This window comes from Porites lutea, chromosome 9 (genome assembly GCF_958299795.1).
Source record: "Porites lutea chromosome 9, jaPorLute2.1, whole genome shotgun sequence".
Lineage (NCBI taxonomy): Eukaryota > Metazoa > Cnidaria > Anthozoa > Scleractinia > Poritidae > Porites > Porites lutea.
The window spans coordinates 13,120,712-13,138,862 of NC_133209.1; the positions used below are offsets into that span (position 1 = coordinate 13,120,712).

Below are 18,151 nucleotides of genomic sequence, written 5' to 3' on the forward strand. Positions count from 1 at the left end.
TTTTCATTAACATACAAAAAATTTAAAAAATCAAAAGCAAAGATCATTTAAACTAGGTAGAAAATTAACTATGTTCATAGAAAACGTAAAAATGTGGCTCATGATAAAAAGATCAAACCACTTCTATAGAAGAAAAACATATTTAAATCTATAGAGTGAAATAACTTGGTATTGCTTTAAATGATAGTTTTTTTACCTGATTAAGGAGGCATAGACATAGCACATCAAAATATGCATAAAAAGAATTCACCGGGCACCTATTACAAAGCCTTTTAATTGTAAATTACAAAGGAAGCACTGGACAGAGGAAAATTTTTTATCAAACCACCAATCGATCTGTATCGTTGCATGTAATTGGCAAGCAGAAAGAACAACTCTGACTTGCAAGGAAAATTGACATTATTGAAAAGCCAATGCTTTTTATGGTTACAACAACAAGCAGTGGATAAATAGACACCATAAATTTTAATGTGAACGTAAGAGCATTAAAAATATTATTTGCAGATCTATAGATGCTATCTTATCTTATCTTATCTTTGAAAATACAAAGTAATAATTAAACTTAAGTTATAGTATGTAATAAAGAGGATGAGAACGAGGCGAACTTCCTTAGGAATTATAATGTCACTATATGAATACGACGAAAATATACTTTTCAGGTCGATACACAAAAGATGGGTAGAAAGCTCCACATCGCAATCGTACTCAAATTGTCGAGTAGACAAAAAAAAAAAGCTTTCGATGAAAATCTGTATTGCTTTCTTAGGTCAAGGAGAATTTGTTTGCTTTATGCATGTGCTGAAGCACTTTAGCTTAACATTTAGCATACATGCTTCTTGTTAAGGCCCAAGTCCAAGTCCATCGCCACTAGCAAATAACAACCACAAACTTTAATATTACAAAAAGTTAGAGCCTACCGGCGTTTCTTGACACTTCCGTACCATCGGGAAGCGGCTTTTGCAGAACAGAGGCGTTGAAACTTGTTAAATGTGACCAGGGTTTTTCTCCGCGCTAAAATCAGGAGTATTTTGGCAATCTCTCACCCGCTCTTTCCCAAACTTCGCGCGGACAACAGGGCAAGAGAGAACGCCTTAGGAAATAGGCTGGTGGTTAAGATAATCGTCTGCAGTCGCTACCCCCCGGGGTCGAATCTCGGTCACGTTATACTGAATTTTAAAAATTGAAGAGACGTACACTGTCATGAACATTTGTTGAGCAAAACTTTCAAAAAGAAACTTAATGCCATATGAATAGCAAATACAAGTCGGTGTACTGGTCCCATACATGATAGCCTCTGGCTTTTCTTTAACACAAATGAGCAACGCACTGAAGCGTAGCAAAGCTGTTGTGGATTTCTCTTCAAAGAAAATCAACTGCCACCTTTATAGATGTATGCATTAAAAATACGGATGATATAGTTGATAGATATGATAGATATTTATAATACAAATGAGAAGTGAAGCACTTGAAAATTTTGGATAGCACTAAAGTAAAGTTGCAAGGAGCTCGCCCATCTCCTGAAACTCCACGCGGGAGACAGTCAAATTTGCGGGCCTCCGCGCGAATTAATGACGTTTGTTGAGAGTGGCGCAATTTGTTCTAAAACAGCACATTTGACTATTTCCATGAAACCACGTGGACCTTATGCTTGCGGTCTCCTACCCCTTATCTCAGGGTCTGGATGACCGCCCACCCCTTATCTGAAGGTCTGGATTTGCCACTGAATACCATCCAAAAATAATTGTCACGCACACAGATTCCGTTGACGATATCCGCGGAGCTCACCGAGAATTCTGGTATAGATACGTGAATACTGAGGGATTTGCGACTCTTCGTGAAAATCCGATATTTGAGCAGAAACCCGATGGACATACTACGATGCAAAGTTTGTCTGCCATATTTGAGGTCAGCGAAAACTATGGGGAAAGATTGTCTTCCTATCTGCAGGTAATTTTCCCGCCCGTCTCATTAAATTGCTCTTTCATATGCAGGCTTTTTAGGTGACAATTAATATAAGCGTGGTAAGGAAAGGGAAATAATGAATTTAAAGTATGACAAAAATAAATGAAGAAATAAAAGCTAATAAACACACACAAATAGAAGAAGGACAGCAGGGCTCCTTATGATGGTTGCAACAAATGAAGAACAATTGCCTTGTTTCGTGATCATAGGTTTCCACAAGGAGCCACGTTGGTGAGTTTTAAAACGACTCTAAGAGCAAGAACCTTGTGAACTAATTTCACTAGATATAATCAATAAAATAATTAAGAATGTGTACAATTGTTTCAGCAGAAAAAGTCTGCAAAGGACGCATTTTGCAACTATTTTAGGCGACGTTAATGATACATTTTCCAGGACATCCACTAGTGTGCTAAGGCTTTCGCCTTCTTTTTAACTAAAACAGGCTACATCAGTGAAACTTATACTTTACGACCAAATTGCCATGCCATCTTTTCGAATCAGACATCCTCAGTAACTCACAAGAAGGCAAATGCGCGCCGGCGAGGAGGGGATTAATATACTAGGTGGGAGAACTGGGAGGTTTGGGTGAGTTGGGAAATACTGTGTGTCCGCCCCTGCGAGTAACCGAAGGGTTCCAAGTTTTCTAAGATGTTGTTCAAACAGCGAGCTACAAAAATAGTCGAAGCGAGCTATAACTTCTCTTACTAAGTTTCTTATGTGAAAGACGAGCTGCATACTTTTAGGATCAGCGATGGATAGAAAGAATCCTGTGTTGTGATAACCTATCTTTCAAAATGTCAAACTCGAGAAAGATGGCACGTTCATTTTGTAAAGAGTGCGGGACAAGCCTTATGTTACAGGACGAGTGCCACACACTACAAATCCTATACTCAGTAGCTTGAAGCTCAGCATCACAAGTCTCTCTCTTACGGTCTCCGCTCTCTGTTTTTCATCTTCTCCGGATGTTTCATAACGTGCTTAGTAACTTTTAATGCCATATGATAGCCTAGTGGAAAGTATTTCGTTCTCCCTTGATTTTGGTGAAATTTATTTGTTCATTAGGTACCTGAGAGTGCTAACTATACATTCACCCTATCGTGTGGAGATGAATGTGAGCTTTGGTTTAAACAGCTCAGAGAAACGAACATGACTTTTGAAGACACCACTGCCTCTCAATCAGAGCAAGAAGAGGTTATGCTAGTTCAGCTACAGCGATGGGCCAGCTACAACGAGTCTTACATGTAAGAAGATACTTGACTAAACCATGTGTCAATTTCTAGCGCAATACGCCTTTGGTCGATACTTACAGAGAAATAGATGTTACATTGCTATTACTGAAAGTGTACAATCAGGTACCAAAAATGAGCGCACATGACATTTTTCTGTACCTCCATCTCGTCAATAATATTTCCATGCAATCTAAATGTATTAGATGATGCCACACCCTTTATTGAGCTCTTACAGTTGTGTAGTCATGGAATTAACTTTCGCAAAATCGAAGCTTATCTTAAAATATAGTACACAGTGGTAAACCCACAACCGTGCAGGCTTTGCGATACCGTCTTTTTTTTAATGTTGGGGCGGCACAGCTAGTTCGACGCGCCTTAACATCAGCTTTGAACAATTTATATCACTTTCGTAGTAAACAGGCTGCGTGGCGAGACGAGGCGAGCCATTGTGCAGCAAAGTAAAACGAAATCTGCCACCAAGCGTTTCCACTACACGTAAAGGGCGCCATCTACTATTTTTAAGCGCAACAGAATGCCACGTGAAAATTGGCGGGAAAACGAGAAAAAAGACTGAAATGACAAAATGAAATCCTGAGATGTGTTTTAAGAAAACAACGTTCGTTCCCAAACATTCCGCTCCCCTTGGCACGCTTAGGGTTGGAGGTCCAATAATATGCAGCACTCACAGGTCCTCATAATCATTCTCCAGAAGACGCAACTTTTGACCAACGCGACCAAGGTTCCAGTGACTTCGTGATGCATTTTCGTCAACCAGAGGTACCAGAGCATTCGGTTTTAAAGGAAACGTGCTCTTTATGGTGTTAAGGTTAAATGGCGTGATTATTTTTAGCACTCTTAGAGCAAAAGAATAGCTGTTCTGGTCTGAAAAAATATATCATATCGTCGTCAAAAGATCAGCTCCAGCATTAAGGTGGTCATTGTGCAACAGCTCACAAAGCAACGTCTAGTTTTCTAAACAAAGTGGTTTTCAGACAATGGAGTTCAAACGTGTTGGGACCTTTTCAGTGATATTACTAAACCTGCCGACCCCTCCCCTCAAACAAAGTTGAATTTGGAGCAAAATGGGTGAAAATGAGTGCTTTTTTGGGCCACAACATTACTGGGAGAAGTGTTTGGACGACGGAAGGAACCCAAAGCCGAACAAAACATTGTCGTTAGGAGCAGGGTCCTACGTAACAATTGCTTGGAAGGGCTTTTTCACACAGTCCCAAGTTCTTTTGTCCTCCGTTGTCTGTCCATTGAGTGGACCAACTCGAGATGAATCGCATGTGTGCTCGGGAACGTGAACAGGAAGCACCAATGTTTCACTGCACTCCCTCCAAGCTTGACGTACAAGGATCCAAAAAGGTCCATTCCGAAGAAGGAGGTGCTATTTGTTGAGTCATTGGCTTGGCATGAAAATTCTTGCAGACAATACATTGGCTGAGAAAAGAGCAAACTACCTTCCTGATCTGTGGAATCCAAAGCTTCTCACGCACTTTCGCAATGATATGTTCACACCCAAGGCGACCGATCAACTCATGAGGGTGGTGAATCATCGTTCTCGTAGCAAGGCTGGTGATCCTTTGGAGGATGATCTGATTTGTAGAGTTGACGGTGGCTGGCGGGGATAGCACACGCCCTTTGACTCTCAAATTCGATTATACTGGATGGCTTGACACTATTCTTGGTTTTTGAGATCATCGATTTCTTGCCAATACCGTATTTATTCGACTGAACGCCGTCCTTAAATTAACGCCGCAGCTAATCAGGAGAATGCGGCGTTAACCCGAGGATAATAAGAAAAATCTCGGTACAACTAGGTAATTTACACCATCAAGACATTTACGATTCTATCTCAGCAAAATAAGAGAGACATTGGAACCTTTATATTACATAATATTTACATACGATTTACAATTTCTGTTGGCAGTGATTTTTAAAAAAGTGGTTTCGAAATAAACGCCGCATTGGAAACGCTAAAAATTTAATAAACGCCGCGGCGTTCAATCAAATAAATACGACAGGCAGAATACTGAACCATCCTTACAATGCCTGTAGTAGCAGCATTTTTTGTAGTAGCAGGAGTTAGGGGACCCTTTCGGACGGTCTTCAGACTACGAAATAAGTAGACAAAACGGACAAGCAAAGCTATAGGAACTATAAGCGGATTCCGACAGATAAACTAGTGAGCAGTTTGTGAAAATACAGGTGCTGATGTCAGACGCAGGGATCAAAAGTTGAACCTTTGCGTACCAGACTCAACATGGGACTCGTGCTTTAACTCTAATTTTTTAACAGGAATATTTCTGAGGGCTGCATTACGCCAGTGGAATTCTGGTCGCCATAGAAACCCATGCCCTTATAGCCATCGGTGATTTAAGTTTAACACTTAGGGAGTTAAGCCATGCAAAACGTTGTCTGCTGGATTAAGGAATCCTGCCTCGTGATTCCACCGTTCTGGCTGAGAGTTGTCTCTTATCTCTTCTACACGATTGGCAACGTAAGTCTTGAAGGGACGTTTTGCATTCTTTAAGTAGTGGAGAACTATCTCGTTATCTGTTCAGTACTTCGTGCATTTGATAGACAGATCCATTTTCTCCATTAGCATCTTAAACGTGTCGACGGCTCAGCTGCTTTTAGTTCAAGCCTTGGAATGCTTACAAAGTTAACTGGCGTATTCCTTACCTTTCCCATAACGAACGAACAATGGATAAGACCAGCCAAATCCTCAACTCTTAGATATGCTGATGCGCCGTAGCCAACTTCTGATGCATCAGAAGAAATATGCAGTCGCAGTTTACACTTGAAGCCACCCATTTGGCGTGTGAAGTAGCAACGTGGTATGCGAAGCTGAGCCAGGAATGGCAGCTGATTGACCCAAGACCTCCAACTGACGTGGAAGCTGTCTTCCACCAAAGGCTGATCCAATCCAACTTTGCCTTCCAGATGTCTTGTTTTAGAACACTAACAGTAATGGTTTCGGGTGCTGCGAAGCCAAGAGGATCGTAAACGGGACACATGGAAGACAGGATGCTTCGCTTTGTCTCAGGACAGTTTAATTCCCTTATTTTCAACCCTAGTTCATCTGTTCCTACAAGCCACCGCACCACAAAGGCTCTCTCCGAGGTAACTCAGTCGAGTCAAGGTTCAGTCATGAGTGGATCCTCTTTCAGAGGGTGCCGTTGATGTGAACTTAGCGAGGCAGAAACCACCACGGCTTAGCATTTTAATCAGATTGAATGCTGCATTGCTGGCCGATCTCTTATCACTGAAGGACGGCAGGGCATCGTCGACGTAAAAGCTTTTGGCAACAATCGCTGAAATCGCCGGGTTGAAACCTTGAAACCATTCTTATTGGCTGTTCTCCTTAAAACAGAATTGACACTCAATAAATGTGTCTGGTGAATGTTTTTTTTTTAATTTCGTGAAAATTAATTCCATGACTGCACAACTGATTCCATACTAAAAATGCTCCTTTTCTGACCTATTTATATAATCGATTCCATAGCTGTTTAACTGGAAGTACTTGAAAAAGGGGGCGTGGCATCCTATCTAGAACTATTTATAACATTAACACTTATCCACATACAAGAGTTAAAGTATGTAGAAGCTTAAACAGTGCACCAATTGCCTATTTTTATTATAATGTATTCCTCATCTAACACTCTGCAAGTATCCCTCAGAGGGCGTGGTTCTATAAGTAGTACTGTGCACTATACTGTACTTTATCGCTCTTATTAATTTCGGACCCGTGCTTTAACTTTAAGACTGTGTTTTTGCTGTTTAAAGATAATTAATTCCACGGCTTTAAAGTGGAAGTATTCAGGTTGGGGCGCGACGTTCTATCCAGAATTGCTCAGGGTATTAACCTCCATACCTCGGCCAAATTTCGTGCTTTTATTACTAATTTGAACAATGATGCACCATTTTTCTTTACTACGTTTCAGATTGGTTCCAATCCCCCGGCTAATTCTTCATAGGGTAAATTAGTGAACAATTCTTGCAAGGACCACCTGGAGAAACAGCGGCGATATATGTCAATAGATTAAATTTCATCTCGTCTGTTAATCCCATGGGGCTCAGATGTTTTGCCTTTAGATGTTAAAAATCCTTCACGGACCTTACGGAGCGTCGGTGCTATCCAAATATGTCACTGAGCCAGAGTTAGTTTCGCCGATAGAAAAATCCAGAAATCCACATCACTTTTATCATCCTACCGCCGTTTCAGACCACTTCTCCCTTCCAGATCGATCATTCCATCAAGGACATAGAACTCATTCCATTAGAACTAATTAATTCAGACAGGGACAGTATCCGTAAGGTCCGTGAAGGATTTTTAAGATCTAAAGGCAAAACACCTGAACCCTTTGGGATGAACAGACGAGATGAAATGTAATCTACTGACATATATTTTTATGTAACCTCTTTATACAAGTTTTTGTCTATTGTATTCCTCCACTAATCATATTTTATTGTTGTATTATTTTAAATAGTGTAACCGTTTATTCTTTTCTCACTTAGCTTTTCTAGCCCCTGATGAAGACTAGTTTTGTCTAGACGAAATATTGGGCAAATAAATCTGTCAACCTTAGCTGTCCGATCAGTATTACCTTCAATTTAGATTCTTCATAACCGGCCGGCGCTTAGATGTAGGCAACAATAGGCCATCTATTCGATGGTATATTGCTAGCAGTTGTTTTCCAGGCAATGACCGCTTAGAGCTTTAGAGCGCGGCAGCCTATCGGTTTACGACTGAGTAAACTAAAACAAAAATGGCGTTCACGGCTATCTGAAGACGAAATAGCAAATTTCTGACAAAAAAGGAGCGGAAGAGTTGCAGTCATATTAGGAAACAATATTGCTCGATGGACGTTCAGGACTATCTGCAAGAAAAACCATCTTATCTGTTTAAACCCTACCGAAACCGTTCCTAGAAACAGGCAAATGTTTGAGGAAAGTCAAAAGAATTTTAAAATTAAAGTGATATATCAAGCATGAGACGCCGTGTTTAATCACCAGAAGAAACACCGAGAAGAGAGTTGAAGATACGACTAGCAGCGGATTATTTTTGACGATTTTTGAGGTGTTTCATCTGGTGATGAAACACTGTGTCGAATGCTTGATATTACTTCTCAGACAAAATGATTTCAGGAGGAAAAATTAAGGACGCAAAAATGAGCAGTTTTTCATTTGATTGCCAAACAGTCATTAGACATTAATTTCCTTTGTATTTTCTTCTTTATTTTCTTTATGTTTTCTTTAATGAGTTTGAGAATGAATAACAAAACAATTACTGAATTCGTGTTTGTGTGATGTGAAGAATTATGCAGATCTTGGAGGTTGTTACCCATTCTTTTCGATTCTCATAGTTCTTTACAAACGGGAGACGAATGCAATAATTGTTTGATACTTTGCTTTCTTTGCTAACTACTCAGGTGCTTGAGGACACAAGCCACATCAAGTGTGTTTTTAAGCAGGTGTCATCTGTATAAACTCAGTGTATACATGAAAGACGAATTGCAATTTAAATGTTTGTCTGTCGGCATTAGCGGACCAAAATTCAAACAAGAACCGATCCAAGGATCACATTTATTTGTAATGCCATCAGGTAAGTTCTAATTGATTTGTGAGCACTTTCCATATTGAAGTCGGCCTTCTTCAACGCCCATCTAGCTACCTTTGCTGAGCTCGTTTATCTCTTTTGTAGAAATAACAGAGATGGCCGCTTCTTTTTGTTTGCTATTCAAACTGTGTCCAAAACTCAGAAGGCGGCACTAGAGACACTTCTCGGCAAAGAAAGTGAATGCTAAAGACAAATGAGGAAACTTCAACCATGTCCATGTAGCTGCCCATGCCCAAGAAAAATACGAAAAAGAAAATCCAAACCGAGTACTAGATGTTAAGCGCTTAAAGTTTGAATCCCGTAAAAATGAGTTATTTACAAGTAAAAATCTAGCCGTCCGTTCACTGTAGCTAACCTTGAAAAACTGCTCACAGGTCTGACGGAAGTACTTAAGATATTTATTTATTTCATCTTAGCTGACAATAATAATAATGATCGAGGGCGCTTTGAAATCTAAAAAACGCTAAAATATTGTTCCGGATTTACAAGGCGTGGAATCTGAAAAATTCAGCTATTCGTCCGGTAGAAGAGATTAAACCGACTTTTCTCGGGTTTACACGCCAGGAGAATTTGTAGTCTTGGTTTTTATAATGCTATACTAAAAAAACAATAACAAAAAGGTTAAAACACCTTAAACAGAATCTTCATTTTAAAAAGCCTTTTTAAAGAGATTAATTTTATTCGTTTCTTGAAACCTTTCATTAGAGGGGCTAGATTTCAACTCGATGGACCGGTAACGGAAAATGCTCTAATTGTCCGTACTTATGCAAATGAATTTGAAATTAGGGTGCGAAGCATCTTGGAAGCACAACGCAAAGGAAGCTGAGGCATACATTGTTTAAGTGGTTCTTGAATCTATGTAGGCCCAATATCGATGAAAGCGTTATATGAAAACGAAAGAATCGCGAAATTGGTATTGCTTAACGGAATTGTTTCCGTGTAGGTGTGATCTGAAAAGGTATTGCTGAATAAAACTATACGGTCTCGCATAAAAACTTATTTTGTGTGCTACGAGAGGAACTGATGCAAAAAGAATATTATAGGGGTCTATTAGTTATTCTTTAAGATGTCAAAGTGTTCGGAGATTTATTTTTAACTTTTTTATATACCTGGGTAGACATGTAGTACATGTACACCTCGGTAAAATAATTCTTTGTCAGTTTTTTGCTTACATATTTCTGAATTTGGTGTATGTATTATTATAATACATACATCAAATTCAGAAACATTGAAAACAAGATTAGTTAAGTAATTTTGTCAGTCAGTCAGATGCTTTGATTTAGCCGGACTATCATATCCTTTCACCATCTGATTTATGACTCCTAAAATTTACAGATTCTCTTCTATCCCAACAGGAAAGCGAATGTTAGACTTCACGCTTCTTCATCCAAACCATACCGTTCTGAAGCAAGTCGAACTTGGGTCTGTTCTGCGTATAACTGGTAAATAATGAGTGTTTTATAGTATGTCGATCTTAAAACGTCAACTTCTATGAGCATTTGTCTTATTGACCAAGCACAAGATTAAGATATAGAAGTGTATCGGTCGATTATTTATTGCTTTATTATGAACCGAGTCGAAAAAGGTATGAGGTCATATCAAGCTACCGGCTGACCAAGTTACTTTTCTCCTCTCAGAAGGAAAATGCTAACTGACAGTGTAGGTAACAGGACACTTGTTTGCTTTGTTTCCAGCATTTTACAAATACTGTTGTCAGGGGATATACTGCCCAGACTGCCCTGTTACGCTCGAGCTGTACGCTTTCGGAAAATCATACTTGGTTGATCCTGGTGTCGAGTTGAAATGTTCTGAGCACATCTTTCACACAGACATTGAAGTAGTAACCCAACCAGGGAAAAGTTCATTGGAGGTATCAATGTTTCTTTTATGTTGGTAAATAAACTGCTAGGGAGAGGGGAAGCAAAAACACATTGAATACGTTAAATTAATGAATAATAATAATAATAACAATAATAATAACTTTATTTCTATAGCGCTCTTATCCTATGTTCAAGGAGCTTTACAGTCATTATTGAAAAATATTTACAAATTCACATCCATATCCTATTATATTTACAATGGGTAAAAAACGAAAAAATTAAAACTAAAGCAACTATTAAACCATATTCATAATAATAATAAAAAAAGGGAAAAATTAAAACTAACGCACTATATACAAATCTATAAAAACAATGATCCGTTATTACTGAATTTAGTAAACAAGTACGTCTTATTGTTAAGTGATCTTTTAAAACTCGAAATGGTGTTGGACTTCCGAATTTCATAGGGTATTAAGTTCCATTCTCTTGGTGCATGAACAGCGAATGCTCTATCTCCGTAGGTCTTGGTATACGATCTAGGTTGCATTAAAAGTTCATTACTAACAAACCTCAATGATCTAGTATGAGAACTATAATGTAGTTTCTGAGCTAAATAGCTAGGCGATGTCCCATTCAGTGATTTATACACGAGGAGCACAACCTTTTTAAAATAATGCATTATTGAATCGGTAGCCAGTGAAGCTCACACAAAACAGGTGTGATATGCTGAAACTTACTTACTTGCAACACAACTCTAGCCGCCGTGTTTTGTACATACTGCAGTCTTTGTAATTGATACTTAGGTAGGCCGTATAATAATGCATTACAGTAACTTAGTTTCGATGTGACAAATGCATGAACAGCAACTTCTGCTGATTCTTTAGTGAAATACTTCCTAACTCTAGATAGGTTCCTGAGATGATAAAATGATGATCTACAAATGCTAGATACATGTGCATGAAAAGACATGTGCTCATCAAAGATAACACCAAGACTCCTAGCCGACTGAGAGGCAGCCACGCTCTCATCACCAACACATAAGGACTGAAAGGATGGAGAGGGACGATGCTTTGAGTGGATAAGCATGACCTCCGTCCTGTCGTGGTTTAGCTTCAATTCGTTGAGATCCATCCAGCGACATATGCAGTTCTCGACCCTCGATTTAGCAGCGTCCACATCCACCGATTTGAATGCAAAGTATAACTGAGTATCGTCAGCGTATAGATGATAATCTAAGCCATAAGATCTTATCACTTTAGCAAGTGGCGCAGTATACAGAAGGCAGAGAACATCCCAGAACTGAACCTTGGGGAACACCCACGGGAAGATCTCGTACCGTAGAATTCGCCTCATTGATGTTTACAAACTGAGTTCTTTGAGAAAGATAAGAATCGAACCATTGCAGTACAGTTCCTCTGATGCCATATGATTTCTGCAGTCGTGCCAGCAGCAAGGAATGGTTAACGGTATCAAATGCTCCCGACAGATCCAATAAAACAAGGAAAACATTCTCGCCCTCGGGTGCAAAGCAGGTCTGTGGACAAACTGAAAACACGTGCCTAATCGATGCGACACTTCATCCAATACTGATTACACACACCGTTCTGAGCTTATACAAGCGTACGGCAGGCGACACTTTTGACAGTAGAGATTGAAATTTGCGTCATAACGAAATGTAGCAGATAGTGGGTGAAGTTTACCAGGCCTTAATATTTTTCACGAATAAACATTACTCTCAACTCTCTTTTTACGGACACCTCTCTGAGACGGCCAAGGAACACTTTTTACAGTTCTGAAGCCTTCAACGCTCATGTTCTTAGTTCGACCGTTGAGAACTGAGTGGTTTATTTTGAATATTTAAATGTTCTTATACAAGTTACATAATGTGAATACACTACATTTCATGAATATTTCAGAACATTCCCGACCAAACGCAGGCGTTTAAATCAAAGTATCTGCAAAAAAAACAACCCAGCCCATCTCTTCCTTTGAATATTTCTTGTATCCGTCCAAGTTTCCAGCGCAGACTTGGAAAGCCGTCATCGCTCACTAGGACTACGTCCCCAACTTGTAAGGAAGGAGTAACTTGTGCCCATTTCTTGTAAGCCGCGAATTTAGTCACTTACTCTTGTGACCATCGTTTCCAAAAGTTATCAGCCAACTTTTAACGATTTCTCCAAGCCTGAAGATGATTCTTTCGCGAAGAACTGCCCTCCACATCTTCTGACTTCAAAGGTACTGACCGAAAGGGTCGACCTATAATAATTTCGGCTGATGTGAGTGGGAGCGGGTCGCTTGTGTCATCGCTGCAATACGTCAAGGGGTGACAGTTTATTTGAGCCTTGACTACTGAAAGTGTTGTCCTCATTTTTTTCTTCAGTCAACATCGCTTTTGCAAGCCTCTTTTTCAAGGGTGTCTTCACTGACTTCACCAATCTCTCATAAAATCCCCCCAGTGGGGTGCATGAGGGCAAATTAACTTCCAACAAATACCACTACCCTGGACCCCTTCCTGTGTGATATCGCTTGAGATGACTTCCCAGCATTGGCGGAGCCCTTTGTCAGCGTTATTAAATGATTTAAAGTTGTCAGACCAAATCACGTCAATCTTACCTCTTCTCGACATCTTCCTTGTCAAAGCTAATAGAAAACTTTCGGTTGTCATGCTGCGTGTGAGCTCCAGATGTACTCCACGTGTTGCACATTACGTAAATAGACTTCTCAGCTTCTTGGAATTCATTCTTGATGTACAAAGGTCCCAAAAAATCAATACCGACATGTTTGAGCTGTGGGGATGGTGTCACTCGCTCCTCTGGGAGAGGAGTTATCCTTTGTACTAGGGTTGTGGTCTTGAAATACCGGCAGATGCGACACTGATTCACCAATTTATTCACTACACCTCTTCCTTGTGAGGAAGAATTACAGGTTATTTTGTTTCATCGGGAAAGCTTGACTTGGGAATTCTTCCGCCAACTCGATTAACCCCATCTCACAGTCCAGATACAGGGGTGGATCCAGGATTTTACATGAGTGATTTCTACCAACTTAACTAGGGGGGTTTGGGGACATACTCCCTCAAGAAAATCTGAAATTTAGTGCTCTCAGAATGTAATTTTCCTGCATTCTGAGAACACCTCAAGCCATTCAGACACATAAACAGCACCTCCTCAGAAAGGCATAATTCTATACAAAAATTCATTTCTGTGTCTTAAACAGTATTTACACAGACAAACCAGAATAACATTAAAGTAAGCAATAGAGATATACTGTTTTTGACTATATAAAGTAATATTTTTTGTCTAGAAATTTGCCTTTCTGTGTCTAAGGAGTCTAGTAGGTGAATTAACATTTAGGGCTACCTGCATTGACGATGTAATAATAATAATAATAATAACTTTAATAGTAACATCCTCGTGAGGTTTTTCAGGAACTATTTACAAACTATTTACAATTTATAAAGGCAAAAATGACAATAAAAAACTCGAAATCACAATTTATGATGGTATTCTACTAAATTCTAGAGCTTATGAAGGAAATGTAGTAGATGTGCTGCCTGGATTGCTGTCTTTGATGTTTGTGGGAATGCAAATAACTCTCCAATGGGAATCATCTCTCAGTGTTAGTGGGAATGACGGAGAAAACAAATATCAAGATTTATTAGTGAATATTAAGAAACATCATTGTTTTGAAAGTGTAACAGCAAAACTGAAACGTTGGAATCATACTTGCCTTTTTCAGCCTTATAGATCAGTGTATAAAATGATGTGGTCCAATGAGTTCAGACTGAGAGAATATGTAAAACCAATTAAGCTTATTGAACACCCAGTGTCAGTAGAAACATATCTCAGAAAACTATTGAAGAATGAGTTTTTGTCCAGATATTAGTATTAATACAATTGTTCAACAGACACCAGCTATGTATCTGTAATGTTCTCCATCAGTTTAAGGATTACATTAATCCTGATGGAACATAACTTACAAGTACTCTAGAAACACTAGTGACTGTCTAGTACAAAATTATTCAAATATTTTCCATTCTCATTCTTCTTGGATGTAAATCAGCAAATAAATCTATAATTTTTTCAAGGTCTAATTCCATTTCTCTATGGGCATGCATCAGTGCTAATCCATTCAGTCTATCCTGGACCATTGTCTGTCTGAAATAAGTCTTCAGATTTCGGAGGGTTGAGATGAACCTTCACAGGATGCCAATGAAATAGGAATGTTTATTAGGATTTGAAGTATAGTATATATATATTCACATAGGCATCCTTGTCAATTTGGTCCAGGGTGGTACCTATACTGTCAGGGATGTCTTCTCTTCTATCGTTTTTCCCCTTCCACATTCTTTGCCAAAACAAAAGCTCTGCTGGTGAACCTACATAATTAGGGATATCTTGTCTGTAATGGTTGCAAAATTCCCTAACATTATCCTTCCAAATAGGGTCATTAGCCAACAAAATAGAAGGAATCACTGAATATCCTTTGTAGCACACAAAAACATCATCTTCAAATCTGCTGTCCAGTTGCACGAGAGCGTGGTCAAGGAAGTCTGTTGTCAGATTGATCCTGTAATAGTCTTCAGGGGTTGCGGTTAGTGCATTGTTTCTGTGAACTTACCTCTAAATTATCCTGGGCATGCTTGGCTGTACTGAAACGCGTCTTGCTAGGGTAACAGCTTCTTCATAGAGAGCACGGTGTCTAGTATTAAGGTCAGTTTCTATACCTGTTAAGGCTGATTTTAGCAGAACAATTTCCTCTTTTGCTTTGAGAAGATCCACTGCTTTCTTTTGAAGCCTAACTGTGATTGGTCTGGTTAAGTCTAAAATGTGTCTCACAATAACAAGAGTAACAATGGGGGAAAATGTGATTGAGTAATTAAGGCTTGTGCGTCGTTTCTACTGCTTTGATTCCAGTTACCATCTCTAGGAGCATTTCCGTTCATTGAAATGTCTTCAAGTGTATCCACTAGTGGGTGAAGAAGCTCCACGATTCGGTCCATACCATCAATGCGCTCAATCCACCTTGTTCGACACACATTTACCAGAACAAAGTGGTTGGCAGCAGGCATCAGTACTCTAATCTTGCTGATCAAATGCTGCTGTCTCTTCTGGGAATTGTCAAAAAATTCTGAGAGCTTTCTTACAACATCCATCATGTTTCTAACAAGTGGTAATTGGCATGTGTCAGCAACACACAAGTTAAGCCTGTGGTTCATACAAGTGAACGTAGATAGCCTTGTCATGTTCAGCTCTCATAAGCGATGAAGCTCCATTCAAGCGCCCAGACATATTGCCCGAATCATCATAACATTGGCCACGACAGTCATCTCGAGTCATTCATAGATAGTCCTAAATCAGCTACAGCACCAATTATTAAATCTTTGATAGCTGCTCCTGTTGTTCCATTCTCACAAGGGTACAATCCCACAAATTCTTCTCCGACTGTTTTGGTCGAGTCGAGAAATCTGATCACTACTGAAAGATTTTCTTTATTTGATATCAGCTGCCGTTCGTCAGACATAATAGAAAAATATTTGCTATCCCTAATTTCCTATGACAAGTTATTCACTATGATAGCAACCACAGTTGTAATCATCTCATTTTGAATGGTTTTAGAAATATATGTTGCATTTCTGGGTGTAGTTTTCAGGTGATGTTGCAGACCAGTGTTTGGTCGCCGCTGTCAATTCCAAATTCTAACAGTGCCTGAAAGTTTCCAGAAAGACTGGTATTTTGTGGATCATCATCTCGTGGACCTCTGAGGGCTATGTTGTTTTTTCCGCAGAAAATTATTGTTTTGAAAAGGGATTTCAAAATTTTGCGATTTCTTTTGATTTGCTGTTGAAGTAAGTTGTTGATCTTTTGATCAATTGGGACCGATTCTCTTGTCACATTTCTGAGAAAATCCTCCATTACAATCACTGCAAAATTATGCATCTCACATTTCCCGCTCGCGTGTTTGGTGAAACGTGAAATGGCGGACGTCCAAAGTGTGAGTGGAGACTTGTACAATTTGTCTAGTTTATTCGAATTTCGTTCACACTGGACTCCAAAAGAAAAAACACACGGTAAACAAAATGCACCATCGAAATATTTAGCTAGCCAGGGCAATCTTTTCAGCCACCTCCACACAAAATGACGGTTAGAATTCGAACCTTCCACTGACACTGGGAAGTCAATAGGTCACCTGGTTTCCGCACATTCTCTATGAACTTGAGCTTGTCGTGGTCTGAATATGAGCTGATTTCCTTGAAAACCAAGCCAATATCGTACTGAGAACAGTCCTCCTTCCGACAAGCTGGATCGCCTCGAACCATGGTTTATAAATCAAAATCTTCTCTTCCTCCGTAGCAAGTTAAAGATGAACTCTAATCGTAACTCAACAAGAACAAATGAACGGACTTCTAGGGAGAGGCTTTCCTTTATATACGATTGTCAGTAGTTTCCACGGTAGTTTGCTGCTGAATAGTCGATCATGGATATATGTATGGTCCGCATAAATTTGGAAAAATTAGCATAACGTCAAAACAGTGAAAGTTGTAGCGCGGATTTTCGACCGGTTCGTATAGCATAGGTTTGTCTTGAAATTTCAAGGTGTTGCAGTGAATCAATCTTGATGAAAGTTTCAGACGTTATTTTATACATTATGAAGTATATGTGAAGAGATTTTTAAAAAATTCGTTCGAGTCGTTTCTAGAGATATACAAAAAAGCGCTAAAAGTGCAAATTTTGAGTGAAGGTGCACTTATACAGGTGGTGAGAAAACGGCTAGTTTTTAAGATCGCAAGAACGAAAATACACGAAAATTTCCTAGCATCGAAATAGGATATTAAGCAGCATTCTGACGCTTCTTAAGAATAATGTGAGTCATTTATAACGTTTTTATTGAATAATCTATCACGGCTATTGAAAAGTTAAGGTTTGAAATCTATTTTCGTTTTAGTCGAATTCAAACATACATAATTTTTACTACTTACGGAGGTTATTTGCTAAACACCAAACTTTAAGTTCCTAGTGTTGGATTTTCAGTAGCTGGTCTAGATCGCGCAAAATTAGGCGTTTATCAATTTCAAAGTTTTTTGTTTGGTGTTGTCATAGTAATATCGATTTTACTAAAACCTACATTTTGACAAATTTCAATCTATAGTCAATCAGTTATAGCGATCAGACAAGGATAAAATCACTTTTAAAGCGACTGAAAAATATCGGCATGGCCTCTGAAAAACTATATCGAAACACGTTAAGTTCTGGAAGTAATGCTGGGCCCGTTTCTAAGCAATCATTTAAAGGGACAGTGTCCCGATTATGCGCACGCGCGAGCGTCATCTGGTTTTTCTTCAAAAGACAATAGAACTGTCATATTTACTCGACAAGATTTCCTTCCGGACCGCACCGCCGACAGAGATTTGTTGTTTATATTCTCAAGTAATATTTTAGACTTTCAAAGAAGTCTTTCGTCTTACATAAAAATTTGGCTCGCGGTTCGAAGACTTATCGTGATTTTATCGCTAG

General features: G+C 39.1%; 2 protein-coding genes and 1 pseudogene across 2 annotated transcripts in view; 2 read left to right on the plus strand and 1 right to left on the minus strand.

Moving 5' to 3' along the window:
- The window catches only part of LOC140948906 (uncharacterized), a 53,489-nt gene extending 50,282 nt beyond the window's left edge, over positions 1-3,207 (plus strand). Inside the window, exons 9-10 of the mRNA XM_073398170.1 lie at positions 1,757-1,947; positions 3,025-3,207. Coding sequence (XP_073254271.1) covers positions 1,757-1,947; positions 3,025-3,207 — 374 coding nt within the window. The remainder of the gene's footprint in view (positions 1-1,756; positions 1,948-3,024) is intronic.
- Positions 3,208-8,643: 5,436 nt separating this feature from the next.
- Positions 8,644-18,151, plus strand: part of LOC140948907 (uncharacterized) — a 57,263-nt gene continuing 47,755 nt past the window's right edge. Inside the window, exons 1-3 of the mRNA XM_073398172.1 lie at positions 8,644-8,802; positions 10,173-10,259; positions 10,512-10,687. Of these exons, the coding sequence (XP_073254273.1) occupies positions 8,700-8,802; positions 10,173-10,259; positions 10,512-10,687 (366 nt within the window). The 5' untranslated portion in view covers positions 8,644-8,699. The remainder of the gene's footprint in view (positions 8,803-10,172; positions 10,260-10,511; positions 10,688-18,151) is intronic.
- Positions 14,659-16,956, minus strand: LOC140947740 (52 kDa repressor of the inhibitor of the protein kinase-like; annotated as a pseudogene).